The following is a 14,642-nucleotide window of genomic DNA, read 5'->3' as shown; positions in this document are numbered from 1 at the left end:
AAAATACATCACATTGCTAAAGATTATACCACTTTTTTGGCATGTTACCTCAAAACAGCAGTATGAAGTTGGTTCAGATGTATATGAATTGTTAGCAGCTCCGCTAAACTGTGATTTTCATTTGCTCAGAAAGCAAAGAGAAAAGTCTGAAAGCAAAATCCAGTTTATGAATTCAAACTTCTTGTTTTAATATTCTTTCCTCTCCCTTTAATTATCTTATGACCCTACAGATTTATCTTGAGACCCTTTTGGGGGCCTCCCCCCTAGGTTGGGAACAACTGGACTAAACCTAACTGTATTTAAAGTAGTTTAAACTAGCTCCACCTCAAGCAGCTGCAACTGTAAAATGCTGCTTAAATGTTGTCAGCATTAATATTATTGCACTATCGTAGCTGTTTAACAACTCTGTCGCCGGATAAGAATGTTGGATACATTACAACATTTTGTTCGTTTCTTTGCTTTTGTGCATGGCATGTACTAGGCAATTAAAACACTTTTTAAAAGTTTGGAAAAAATCTTGATTGTGATTTAAAAAAACAGCAATTTTACAGTAGAGTTCTCAATGCTGAGAGAGAGAAGCCGAAAACCATATCCTCTACTGTAAGACAATGACAGCAAGATGTAGGCAGACACTGGTCACATCGTACCTGAATCTGTTTTGCAAAGAGCAAATAGGCAGAAATAACCTCCCTCCAGACACCAGCCTGTCTGATGGCAACTGTACATGACACCAGGCAAAATAAATACTACATCCTGCCTATTTCTGTTGCCATACTGAAGTGGTGGATGATCCAGCCAACTCAAGGCGGGTGTCAGTGTACTCACAGTTCTTTTATATGCAGACAGAGGGATATACAGGAGAGAACACCTGCAAAAGATGGATCACATCCTAATATTGTAAATAAAACAAAGTTTGGGTTCAAAGCCTGGTAGTATTTAAAAACAATAGAAACATTCAGCTTGTTTCAGTGAAGTGGTGCAATAATTGATATACTATGAAATATAGCATGGGTAATCCTCTCTGCATCACTAAGAATGCTTAAAAGGTCAGATCAACATTAGCTGTGAACACACTCAAGGTCTATAACAGACTTTCAGTTTGTCATAATTTGATTGTGGAAACTCATTCGTGTCGAGCCTTAAAAGCCAGTGATCGACATCAATGCTGTTATGCAAAGTTGATTTAATTAATCGCAAATGTGAAAAATAGCACAGAACAGTGACCAAATTATAGTTAATGTGGAGATCGTTTTAAACTCAACGTCAACAAAAGGGAATATAGTAAGTGTAACAGAGGTAATATTTATTGCAGGACTGTTGCGAATTACACTGTATGTTGATGTTACATTTGTAATCTCCACCCACCCTAGATCAGAGTCTTCAAATGTATGTGTCTGCTTGGTTTGATTGTCAAGAACCTAAAAGTTAAACCTAAAGTTTACAAGTAAATGATATGGGATCATCTTGGTTAAAGAGGCAGTTAATTCTGTTTTCTGAACATGTTATCTTGTCCATATCAGGCTAACTTTAGCTTTGTTTGTCCCAGCAAGATTAGCAAACAATTCAAAGGAGTCAGTAAGGAAGCTTTAATGTTGTCCATGACTTATAAGTTGCTTTGGATAAAAGCATCTGCCAAATGACTAAATGTAAATGCAATCATTGCATCAATGCAATCTGTAATGGGTTACCATGGCGGACACTTTATGTTTTGAGATTTTGATTGGACATTTGTCATTTCCTGTTTTGTTTTGTAGTTTGTTACCTCGTGCTTCTGGTTGAAGTCCCTTGTGCTTCCTCTGCTTTTGCTTCTGTTCGAGTTCCCGTGTCACCCAGTGCTTTGGCTTCCTGTTGTGTTCCCCTGTTCTATCCTGTTCGCCTGCATTTTCGATTTTGAGTTTTCACCAGATTTGTAATTTCTTTTGATTAAACAGTTTGGCACTCACTTTGGCTGCATTTGGGTTCAGCCCTACGTTAAACTGTAACAGAAGCAAAAGCCGAGGGAACACAGGGGGCCTCAACCAGAACCAGAAGCATGAGCTTTACATTTGGAGAACATGATTTGTAGGCTGGGGTGTCTCTGATGCACCACAATGATTATGGTGCTAACGGGGCACAACAATGTCGTGACACATTTTACCTTTTTATATATATTTAAAAAAAAAAAAAAAGCAGCTCCTGTGATTTGGATATTCCCCTTGGCCATATTGCGATTTTGATTATATTTCAATTAATTGTAGCCCAAGTTTTGACCGAGTTGATGATTAAGACATAAATGCTTTCAGCGTCTTGCTGTATGACACACAGCCCCTTTCTAATCACCTTTACAAACCTGACCAAATATGATGCATATCACCACTTTCCATTTAAAGAATCTAAGCATATACATTATGGTGACTTGATGATGAAGGCAGTGGAGCTTGTCATGCCAAAAACAACACGTTTCTATATGAAGTCTCCTCTCAGGAGGCTCCAACAGTGTAGTTTACTGCTCCTGCTCCAAATCAGGATTATTCTCAGTGCAGCTCTTCATCTCTCACTTCCACTTTATTATGCCATGGAAGTGATGATGTCTGTCTGACTCATTATTATGCTTTTTTAATCACAGCAACTACTGTTTCTCTGAGGCAATCAGAAGTGAATTTGAATGTGAAAAATCTCTATAATTTCTCTCAAAGTCTGCTCCTAAGGAAGGAGTAAAAGCAGCGGAATCTGACTAGAAAAAAAAAGAAAGAATGAGGAAATAGGTATCATCTTCACTTTCCTCATAGCACCGTGAAGTAGACTGCAAATCCAAATGGGAGTCATGCCACAGTTGTGGATGGGTGCGTCTGTCCCCACAGAGAGAAATATTTGAAAATCCTGGTCACAAGAAGGCAGCTTTGATAGGAAAAAAAAAGGAAAGGAAAGGAATACCCAGTACAGCTCTGTAAATGCTGTAATATTCTACTTGAAGGCAGATTTGGTAGTTACTAGTGATGATGGATTTATGTGGAGTTTCTAGGGACTAGGTTGGCTAACAGGCTCATTCCCACTGTTAAATTATTAAAGCCCAAGGGTTCAGGAACATCCACATGTTTTTGCACTCGTCATATTTTATTTCATAGTAGTCATCGGGAGAGAATTAATTATTTACAGTGCCTGGTCCCCAGACATTTTCGAATAGTTCGTTTTTGCTGGCAGCTATAGATGATTGGTTAACCTTCTCTTGTTCTATTGCCAGAGGTTTCACTCCCGCTCAGAGTAACTGTACACAGTGCATTCAGGGAGTGTTCAGACACCTAAACTTTTTAACATTTTGTTTTGTTTCAGCCTCATGCTAAAATCGTTCATTTTTTTTCCCTCAGCAGTCTACACTCGATACCCCTAATGACGAAGTGAAATTCTGAAATTAATTCAAAAGGAAAAAATGAAATATCACATTGTCATAAGTATTCAAACCCATTGCTCAGTACTTAGTTGAAGCTCAGTACTTAGTTAAAGCACCTTTGGCAGTGATTACAGCCTCCTGTCTTCTCGGGTATAACATGACAAGCTGTGCACACCTGGATTTGGGGATTTTTCTGCCATTCTTCTCTGCAGATCCTCTCAAGCTCTGTCAGGTTGGGTGGGGACATTTTCAGGTCTCTCTAGAGATGTTTGAATGGGTTTAAGTTAGGGCGCTGGCTGGGCCACTCAAGGACACTCAGTCTTCCCTAAGCCAGTCCTGCATTTTCTTGGCTGTGTGTCTTGAGTCATTGATCTGTTAGAAGGGGAACCTTCGGTGAGTCTGGGGTCCTGAGCTTTCTGGACCAGGTTTTCATTAAGAATCTCTGTACTTTGCTCTGTTCAGCTTTGCCTCAACCCCGACCAGCCTCCTTGTCACTGCCACTGAAAAACACCCCCTCAGTCTGATGCTGCCACCACCATGCTTTTCCATTGGGATGGTATTTGGCAGGTGGCGAGCGGTGTCTGATTTCCTCCAGACATGATGTTTAGAGTTGAGGCCAAACTGTTAAATATTGGTTTCATCAGACATGAGAATCTTGCTTCTCACAGTATGAAAGTCCTTTAGGTGCTTTTTTTGCAAACTGGAAGCAGCTTTCATGTGTCGTTCACTGAGGAGAGGCTTCTGTCTGGCCACTCTGCCATATCTCTGATCTCTGGAGCTCAGCCAGAGTGACCATAGGGTTCTTACCAATACCCCTCTCCCCCGACTGCTCAGTTTGGCCGGTCGGCCGGCTTTATGAGAGTTCTGCTTGTTCCAATCTTCTTCCATTTAAGAAATATTGAGACCTCTGAGCTCTTGGGACCTGTCCATACATTAGATCTTTCTTGTAGCCTTCCCCAGCCTGGACACAATCCTGTCTGAGCTCTGCAGGCACTTCCATCGACCCCATGGCTTGGCTTTTGCTCTGATAAGAGTTGTCAGCTGTGACACCTTTTTATATAGACAGTTGTGTACCTTTCCAAATCACATCCAATCAGCCGAATTTACCAAAGGAGGCCTCCAATCAAGGCATAGGCACATAGCAAAGTGTCTGAATACTTATGTCAATGTGATATTTCACTTTTTCCTTTTGAATAGAATGTCTAAAATTCTGTTTTCACTTTGTCATCATGGGGTATTGATTGTAGATTGAAGGGGGGAAACATGAATTTAAACAACTTTAGCTCAAACATAACAAAATGTGAAAAAAGTGAAGGGGTCTGAATACTTTGTGAATGCACTGTGCGGTACCATACCAGCCTCTATCTGCTTGTTGTTGTACTGTAGGGTATGACATTGCACTCTTTTCACTGCAAAATAAATATCATTTTGACACGTATCATGCAATGTCCCAGTAATCCTTAGTCCGTTTGTTTACCCATTAGATTTTCAGCAACCTTTCAGCGTGCTTTCCACGGGTTTATTTTCAATATTATTTGCTTGTTTTTCACTTCGTTTTCTCTTCATTTTGTCCATTCAGATCTACTGACTACGGATCCACATATGAGAGAATGAATGACAAAGTGGGATCCAAGACTGTCCTCAGTTACCTCTACGTCTGTCCAACTAACAAGAGAAAGGTGAGATGTTTTTTTCTTTCACTTTATCAGCTCTCCAATGAAAAATGTATTTCTTTGTTCAAAATGTTTATTCAAATGTTAATTTTTTTACCATTAAAAAGACTCAATTTCTTAATTTACTGTTGATGCTGTCTGCAAAAAAGGGTAGCAGCACACTGAATACATGCTTCATAAAAGACAATTTATTACACATTATTAGAATGATATGACTTAATGTCTAAATAATTATATTTACTAACTACATCATTATATTCAGCTGATCTTTCTTTCTGGGAGTAAAGCATTTGATTGCACTAATTTGATGTATAGTAATTAACATAATTGATTGGCTCAGGGTCACAGCTGGTTTGAATCAGGTGAAATCTTTATATGGACTTTTTTTGGTCACTTGTTGAATATTACCTGATGAAAACATAAAGTCAAAACATCGTACTTGCACTTAATAAATCATCATTTTGGAGGAAGCTATTCTGTATGCAGGTGCCCCTTCTTTCGAGACTTTTGATTTGATATATCCGTAGGAGGTCTCGAGTTTCACTGACAGTAATTTAACACCCGACTGAAAAAAATGTCAAAGAAGTAGAAGTGATTGAAATTTAGTTAAGCGGTATTGCTTTTAAACCCCTCACAAATCTGCAGGGCAGCAGATGGTGAGGGTGAGTATGACAGGAGGTTTTTGTTCTCCAGATGAAATTAGTGCTGTGGAAATGTAAGCTACATTATGCTGAATTCACCCTGTGAACTATAACATGGAATATTCAGATCATTTCACTGTTCCTCTTATGTATTCATCAATTACTCTTTTCTCATTATTTGAATTTTGTCTTTTATTATTTGAATTGCGTTTTGGACATTTAGTTAATTTATGGCATTGCGAATTTAACACAGGGAACAATGCAGACATGAGTTCCTTCTGTACTTTGTAAGGATGTTTCTGGCAACCAAATAAAGTGGAAATTTAAGAATTTCATGCCACAAAAACAGACAGAAAAAAGCATGAGCACAGCTGCCAACCATCTGCCAGCGTCTTTAACTCCCTAAGAGTTCTGTGAATTACTTTTCATTTTTTTTTTTTTTTTTCAATATCCTGAGAATTGATTATCAGTATATGGTTTGAATTTAATTTTCCACCATATGCCTTAGTTTTCTCTTTTTAGTTTACTGAAAAAAATACTTAAAAACTGGTATCTGATCGCTTATCACTTTATAGGAAGCATTCTACATCCCTTACACTCTATACTGTGATTCACAACTGGCACTATCAGGCAGTCAATATGATTTGCAGTCGTGTGGTGAACTCCACCTGTATGGTGCTTGGAGCAACAAATTGATAGGTAAGTGATATTGCAGTTAAGAGGTCAGAGTTCTGTAAGCAGCTTAGTTACAGTGGGAGTCTAGTCTCGATCTGTCTAGACTGCTCGGCCTAGGCCTTTTCTGTCTCGATATGCTCCCAGTACTGTATATTAGAAAAAATGACTAATATGAAAAAAAAAAAAATGCACTAATTGTCCTTGCTATTGTTAGCATTCCACTGCTAATTACATCAGATTGTATGCATATGGAGGAGAGGAAGTTTACAAAGCATTAAACTGATTCCTCTGGTAACACAAAAGAAGGGACAGTAACATAGTTTTTTCCATTGTGTCAAACAGGAATGGGTACAAAGGGGCATGTCTGAGTCAGTGTAATGTGGACACACACTCAAGAAAATTGACAATCAGTCAATAACCACAAACTATAAGATCAACATCATATTTAAAACAATATAACATATTAAGAATGATTCTTACATTGAATGGGAAAGTGATTTCAGACTTTTGGACCACACTGGGGATAGTTAGTCTTTACTGCAGCTGACATACACTCACCTAGAACTTTATTTGGAACACTTTGTTGTGTACTTATTGTCTTAACTGTTGTGTATTTGTTGAATTGTTGGTTGTTGTTCTGTTTTGCTGTGTTTTCATGTTTATTTGTATTGTACATAACCCTTTGCTGTGAAAGTACAGTTTCTAAACTATTGAACTACTGTATTACTATGTATAAGTGCAACTACAGTGCACACTATATTACGCCACAGATCGGCTGTTTGAGTCAGACAGGGCTAAGTGTAAGTGCGCTTGTGCAGAGTAACATGGTAGCTCAATGGTTGAGAAAATGTAGTTCCAAATTTTCGCTACTCCTGGCTTCTTCTCTAAGGGCACTTAGTGCACCAGTCTGAATCTACTGCAGGTAGTACACTGACTATGTATTTATGGCTTACACAACACCACAACAAAAAAAATCCAAACTATCACTTTAATGTTCACATCAAATGGACTGGGCTAAAAATGTTATCTCAGTGACAGTGACCTTTGTTGGTGTCAGACGGGCATATTTCTCAAACTGCTGGTCTCCTGGGTTCTATTTTGTATTGGCCTCACCCTCTAAAAGCTGTCACTATTGGGTTTATCTCTCACGCATACGCAGAGGTGAAGATCTTCTTTCATGCCCTGTGCTGAGTATTGGGACCCAATCAGGTCTGCATCTACGGCATATAACACCTGCATGACCTGAGCTCTGCTCCCTATTTTTCTTTAGTGTGCTTAATGCAGTGACCTGATTGAAGATTAAAAATGAATTCCTAGTGTTCTGCCTATGGTGTCCATCTCTGCCCCTCCTGCCACACTGGTTACATCATGGACTTCGATCGCCACACCAGCTGCGAGTCATGCCTGGCTTGGTACATTCTTTCACTCCCTGTGCCTCATGCGCCACATTTGCCCGTGGCGCAGAAGCAGCTGCGAGCAAATGCCTTTGCAGCACTCAGGGAGGACGATGATGCTGACAGCTGGGTGAAGCATGCTAGCTCCAGGCGCTGGACATCCTGGATACCCTGGCTTGGAGGGTGAGGACGATTTAGGACAAGAGCTCTTTGACTTGCCACCGTCCGTTGCTGCAGGGAGTCGCTTCTCCGCCTCCACCTACCAGCCATCTGCTGGCCTTTGGGGTGCTTCTCCTAGACTTTCCTGACATCATTAAGTCAGTGGCTGGTCAGAAGAATATCCCACTGCCAACAAAGTCTCCTACTCTACAACTCCCGAAGCCGTTCCACATGCTCACCATCAAGCAGATACTGGAATACGTCCACTCCAGCAAATGGTTAATTTGTATCGACCTTAAAGACGCATATTTCTATGTCCCCATCATTTCCAGACACAAGAGATTCCAGAATTTCTCTGTCAGAGGGGTCCAGTTTCAGTACAGTTGTTTACCCTATGGTCATTTTCTGGCCCCATGCACATCCTCCAGAGGCGTCAAGGGGCTTGTTTGTCACACATTCCTGCCTGCACAGTGGTCACAGCATTATCTATGATGCACCTGCTGGGCATGATGTCAGCCAGTCATGGCCCCCCGGGGTCTCCTCCATATGAGGAAAATTTTACAGGTGGTTCAGCCAGCCCTCGATCCGATATGCTGCTAAAGATGCATGGTGACTATCCCCCACATTGGTGCTGTCACACTAGGGAGATCCCCATGTTCTCTTGGCAGAGTTCCCCAGGATAGACACTGGAGACAGACATCAGGACAGCTGACACTGGGCAGTGTTCACTCAGCTTGACTGTTGGATATGGCCAGGAGTCTCCTGTTGTAGGCCCAGGTGAATCTGTGCCCCGTCAAATTCGTATAAATTCCAGGCAAACAGAAATGAGCCGCTGACCTGATATTGTGGGGCGGTCCATTCCAGGGCAAGAGAAAACTGAATGAAGCACTGGTTTGTAGAGACAGGCACAGATCCCACATCATACCCCTTATCTCATGTAATGACTTTCCTCCAGCTTCCAGTAGACAGGACTTTAGCTCATTCTACGGTCAAAACTTATGCTGCTGTCATCTCATTCTTCCTTTAGGGTTTTGGAGCAAGATCTTTACACACCCACTGGTTAGACACTTTCTAAAGGGAGTCGGAGGAATCCGGGTGGTAACACGCACAATGGTGACTCAAACAGACTTACCTCCAATTCGGTGCACTCTGTGTTGGCCTCTGTTTGATCTGATAACACAAATTTCTCTCAAGTTCCTGTCCTTTAAAAAAGCACTTCTTTTAGCAATAACCTCAGAGTTGAGCAATGTATGTGTATTCTGTCTCCCCATCATGCCATGTTATCCTCCTTCAGATCCAGAATGATTTCCTTAGAGGTTTTTTTCCTCCTCACAGAAATGAGGTGGAGGAAGCATCTCGCCACTGTCTCACTACGTGGCAACCATCAGACGGACCCAGCAGCTGTTTTTACATTACAGAGAGCTTTCTCAGGGGAAGCCTCTGACTAAACAATGGCTGTGTCACTAGTTGTGCGAAGTCATCACTCAGGCATACTGTATGTGGCTGCAGGCAAAGACATTATCCTGTACCGATGTATCCTTCTCCACAGCTTTTTTTCAATGGAATGGAAACTGAGGATATCTGTGCAGTGGCATTGAGGGCGTCCCCTTGTTCCTTTATCCATTTTTATTTATGGGACAGGTCAGAGTTTTCCTTAACTCACTCGGTGTTGAGTGTCCTTAATGACTTGTAATACTTTGTTAGCTTGCAGCTTTATGTGCACGTATACGGAGCTTCATGTGTGTGCCGCTACTGCCACATGCTATGTTCCCTGCTAGCTTGTTTGCACGAGCCTCTTACCTATCATTTCAGCAATGGCTGTTTCGCTTAATTGGTTAAGCAAGGGCCTAGCAAGGGCAAAGTTATGGGTTTAATCCTTGTTTGGACCAAGTAATGTATCTTTCACACATTTCCCATGCAACATCAGCCTGGTGAGTGTTTTTTTGCCTCTCTGTCCCTTGTTCAGTCCCCTTTTGCATCAACAGGCAAGTTCTGTGATTGAAAGGGATTATCACCCACTGATTCTGAGTGCTTAGTGCAAGGGAGGGCGATGGACCTCATTATACTGCTTGTGTTGTGTACCACTTAGGGTGCGTGTGAACTGGGGTTTTCAGCACCTTTGGACCAGTGGGGCATTGACCACATCCATCTTCGCCCTCATCCCAATAGCGAAAGTTCTTAGAGGGCTAAGCCTATATGAAATACTACGTTATTTACATTCCTTAAAACATGATTCTGTGAGATTGGGCAAAGTCTGAAAAGTGAAGCCAATGCGGAAGTGCCATAAAACTGCATTGTTTCTAATAGCCACCAGGGGACAACTCGGCTCCATTGGTTGCAAAGAGAATTCCGATTGTATAGAAGTCTATGAGAAAATGACCCTAATTCTCACTTGAAAATACCTCAAACACTTTCCTAATGAGTTTATGATCTCAATTGCTAGTTTCAAGTCTTCCTGAATACAACGTGGTTTTCATTTTGTAAATTATGGTCCCAAATGGAGTCAAATAGATGAGGAAGCAGGGTATGCTTTAGTGTATGGCTACCGTGTGATTTACTGATCGCAACATGCATGGCAACCTGCCAGTCAATCAGAATAAAGGATAGAGCAATCACCTTAGAACTTTGACCTTTCATTGTGTGTTTTCAGTTCACTAAAAGTTAGAGTTAACATCTTGTTTGCCTAAAAATGTCTTGTTCAGCGTTTGGTTGGACTAAAAGACATTATAAGGAGTCGGCTGTTCAGTTTTTTCAGTTACATTTTGTTTTCAGCATGTTTTTCACTGGCCAAACTTAGCATACCAATAAATACATACAGTTAATATAGACTGTGGGGGTGTTCAGCCAAAGCGCAATAAAAAGGTAAATTTAACCAACATTAAGCTAATGTTTGTTTTGTGTTTCTGTCACACATGATCCAGTTAATAAAGTTAATAAAATGTCCTTAATGCTATTGTTTGATATGTTGATATATACCATCAACAAGCTTAGGCAAGAGCTTCATGAAGACCTTTATTGTACATTAAAAACTGCATTAATTTCAATAATTTTTTTTATCCATAAACAACACCAGAAAGATGAATGTAAGAATGTAATATATGGACAAATAATGTAGTGTGCAATTTACAATCAATGTGGATGAAGGTAAAAGTGACAAGTTTGCATAATAAAAGGGGGTAGTTGAATCTCCAGTGCAGCATAATTTTTAATAAGTATAAATTACAAATAAATGTTAGACAGTAGAAACCACAATATAAAAATAATACTTTATATATAGCTTACAGCACTTGGTGCAACAGTCTGTACACTTAGAGCAAAGTCAAAAGCCTGGGTAAAGGAATAAAAGCTCCCTTTACAATTAAAGTGAGCATAGTGCAACAGTCTGTGGGTTGGCTGTAATGCATAGTTGAAAAACATATTGCATAGAGGTGTGGTGCAAAAAGTCCACAAGCCATTATTCATCATGAGTTCTTATGTGTGAGACAGTTTATATGTAGCAGGCTCACTGCTTTGGGAAATATGAACAGTTTCTTGGTTTACTTGGGTCACTATGAAATCGACAAAAAGGCAACCTGATGTTAACTATAATGACTATGATCTTTAATGTTTTAAACTATTTATAAATTGTTACAGCTCCGTCCGACATGCGGGCAGAGAGTGTCAAAGACCCTTAGGTTGGTAAAAGTGGGATGGGAAAGGAATAAGGCACTCAGAATAGTTGAGGGTGTAGGTGGGAACAAGGAAGAGCATAGCTGATAAGACTGAAGAGTGTTGTGGCCAGAGGTGTTAAATAAAAAAAAAAAAGTACTACATTCTTAAAATAACACTCAACACATAAGGCACTGTGGGCTATGTTTGAGGCTAAAAAATTCCATTAAGTCTCAACTTCAACAGTGAACAAACTGTCACACAGGAACATTTCTCTGCCGCTGAAGTTGGGCTTTAATGGACTCAGCAAAACTATTAAAAAGTATCATTTCCCCTAGTGGTGAAATGAACTTTTCGTAAGTGCAAAAATAACCCAGGAGTGTCAAACCTTATTAGAGAGTGATATACACAGCTTCTACTTGAACAATGAACATATGTAGCCCTAACACTGTTCACAAACCCATGAGCCTCGTCAGTCTTCCCCAGATTGGCACCAGCCCTTCCGCCTGTATCTGATGCCAGAGAAGATGATCTTCATGTGTAGATGTTGCAGGTGGTGCAGGTTCTCCGTCATTCCTGCAACAAGGTCATAGCTGCCTCCAGTAATCCAGACCATGGCTTATTATTTGAGCTCCACAAAGTTATCTGAAAAAAACAGTTTGCTGTTTAACATGAAATATCAACAGAAAAGTAACTGCAACTCACTTTGGTGGCATTGTGTGGGTGTACATGGCATGATGGTTCCCAGCTCTCAGTAATGTTACTTTTTCTGAAGGAGAAATAATCATTCCAATTTTGACACCTGTCATCAAAAATGACATGATCAATATATGCAAAAATATCCTAAAAACACTTAACCAAACTTAATTTTAACCGCACTCACATAACGTTGAATGTTGCTTAATTCAGTTAACTGGGAGAATACATTTTAGTTATTAATTATTTAATAACTGGGGGAAACATTTAAATAATTATTATTTAAATTATTATTATATTATTAATTGCTGATCAGCTGGCTCTTGAACAGCACAGTGACACGACAAAAGTTAACTATTTGTTCGTTTTTCTTTTGATATGGAAAAAAGTTAACTGTAATAAAGTTATTGCTTATACAATCTATGGTTAGGCTAATAATAATTCTTAATTAGTTAGGTAATGTAACCGCGACTGCTGCGACTTCACATGCAGTGAGATCCACCCTCCCTCCTCTCCAGTTCCAGCATCTCATTCAAAAATGGTCATGTCTGGTTCCAAAAAACCAAGATGTCACGGCCAAAATGCCAGAACTGAGGCTTCAAAACGGCAGTTTGCAAACTGCCACTTGGATGTTCCTAATAAATTTTGCAGTGAGTGTAACTGATCTGACTAGCAGTCAAGGAATGACTATATAAATTTTGAAAGAGGAAATAACAATCTTTTTCTTACAAACGGAAAATTGAATTCATAAATGATGAAATGAACTATTGCTTGATTAAAGGGATTTTGCTGCTACAGCCTTACTTGGTCTGGTATTGGCATACTATAGCCGTGGCTATTGTCAAACATAAGCTAACATATGATTGATATCACTGTATCAACATGTCCTCTCTGCTGCACTACTGTTCCAGTACCTTTTTAAAATAATCTTTTTAATGGGCTTACAATAGTCAATACAGAAATATATAATTACAAGTGTTTTTGTTATGGCAGGAATATCCCCAGGCCCTCAAAGAAGGCCCTGAGAACAAGAACAACAAAACACTGTCAATGTATTAAAAATAATAACACTAATAGCAAATTATAGTGTATAAAATATATAAAATATATAAAACATTCAACACTCAAATACTGAAATATAAGAATAGAATATTAATAATTTGTAATATCAAGGGGTTGGCAGGGCAAAGTATGTATGGGGCGGGGCCATAGTAATCTATGAAAGAGTTCCATTTATGAAAATTTTTGCTGAGGTGCCTTTCACAGAGAATATTATCTTTTCTAACTTAAGAAAATACATGACATCCTTAAGCCACAGAGAAAAAGATGGAGCCTTAGGAGATTTCCATAAAAGTAAAATACTTCATCTTACCAAAAGAGAGGTAAAGGCTAAAATGTCTAACTGGGAAGAATTAAGTTGGGAAGAGACTCCAATGTTCCAGTACATTTTAACAAGTGACAGATTCCAATGGTTTCATCTAAAAAATTAAATAATAGGTAAACCCACAGTACCTCAACAGGAGACATTTTCTTCTTGTGGTTCTGGTCCATAAAGTCAGTTTGTCTAATGAGAGTAACTATATGTAAAACAACTGAGTCAAAAGAATATTATAATGATTGTTTTTGGCCTCTTGGGAGCAGCGTAAACAAGTTGTGAACAGTATCATCACCTTTTTAAGTTGATATGACTAACGAATTAACTAACATTTCCCCTTTTACACATCCATTTGATGAATGGAAGTCCAATACATTTGAGGCTCTGTCTTCGGTCTCTACCAACTTCTGAGGGAAATATCTGAAGATCACATCACCCCTGTACTTGCCTCTTTATATTGGCTGTTAAATTTAGATTGATTTTCACCATTTTACAGCTCACCTTTAAAGCCTCGCTCCTAATTACCTTTCTGGTTCATTGACCTGGTATGTCCCCTCTCAACCACTGAGATCTGCTGATGGATCCCTGCTGGTTACTCCCAGGTCACAACTTGTAACAAAGGGTGACCGGGCTTTTGCTAATAGAGCACCCACCCAATGGATCTCCTCCCTGTGGAACTCAGACACGCTAAGTCCTTAGCTTCTTTTAAATCCCTTCTTAACAATGTTCTTATTCACTGATTTTACTTCTTCTGTTATTTCTTCTATAAAGCCTGTCGTAGCCTTATTAAGAAAAATGCTATATAAATGAAATGTATTATTATATTATCATCATTATAAATGCTTCACTACGGTTAGTTACAGTTAATTGCTAAGTGTCTAGCTGCCGTTTGGTGCAGAGCGGGTTTTGTGTGGTGGGTTTTTGGAGCTTTCTTGCTGAAAGCAGTTGCCTGTTGTGGCCAGAAATTACGTTGTGAGAGTGGCTCATCATTACGAGAGACCCCTTTCACATCAG

General features: G+C 39.6%; 1 protein-coding gene across 2 annotated transcripts in view; it reads left to right on the top strand.

Moving 5' to 3' along the window:
- The window catches only part of sorcs3a (sortilin related VPS10 domain containing receptor 3a), a 233,433-nt gene that overhangs the window by 111,614 nt on the left and 107,177 nt on the right, over positions 1-14,642 (top strand). For both annotated transcript variants that reach the window (XM_056371766.1, XM_056371767.1), the window contains one exon: positions 4,947-5,046. In XM_056371766.1, the coding sequence (XP_056227741.1) occupies positions 4,947-5,046 (100 nt within the window). The remainder of the gene's footprint in view (positions 1-4,946; positions 5,047-14,642) is intronic.

The sequence above is a fragment of the Seriola aureovittata genome, chromosome 3, assembly GCF_021018895.1.
Source record: "Seriola aureovittata isolate HTS-2021-v1 ecotype China chromosome 3, ASM2101889v1, whole genome shotgun sequence".
NCBI lineage: Eukaryota > Metazoa > Chordata > Actinopteri > Carangiformes > Carangidae > Seriola > Seriola aureovittata.
This window is presented reverse-complemented; position numbering and strand designations above follow the sequence as displayed.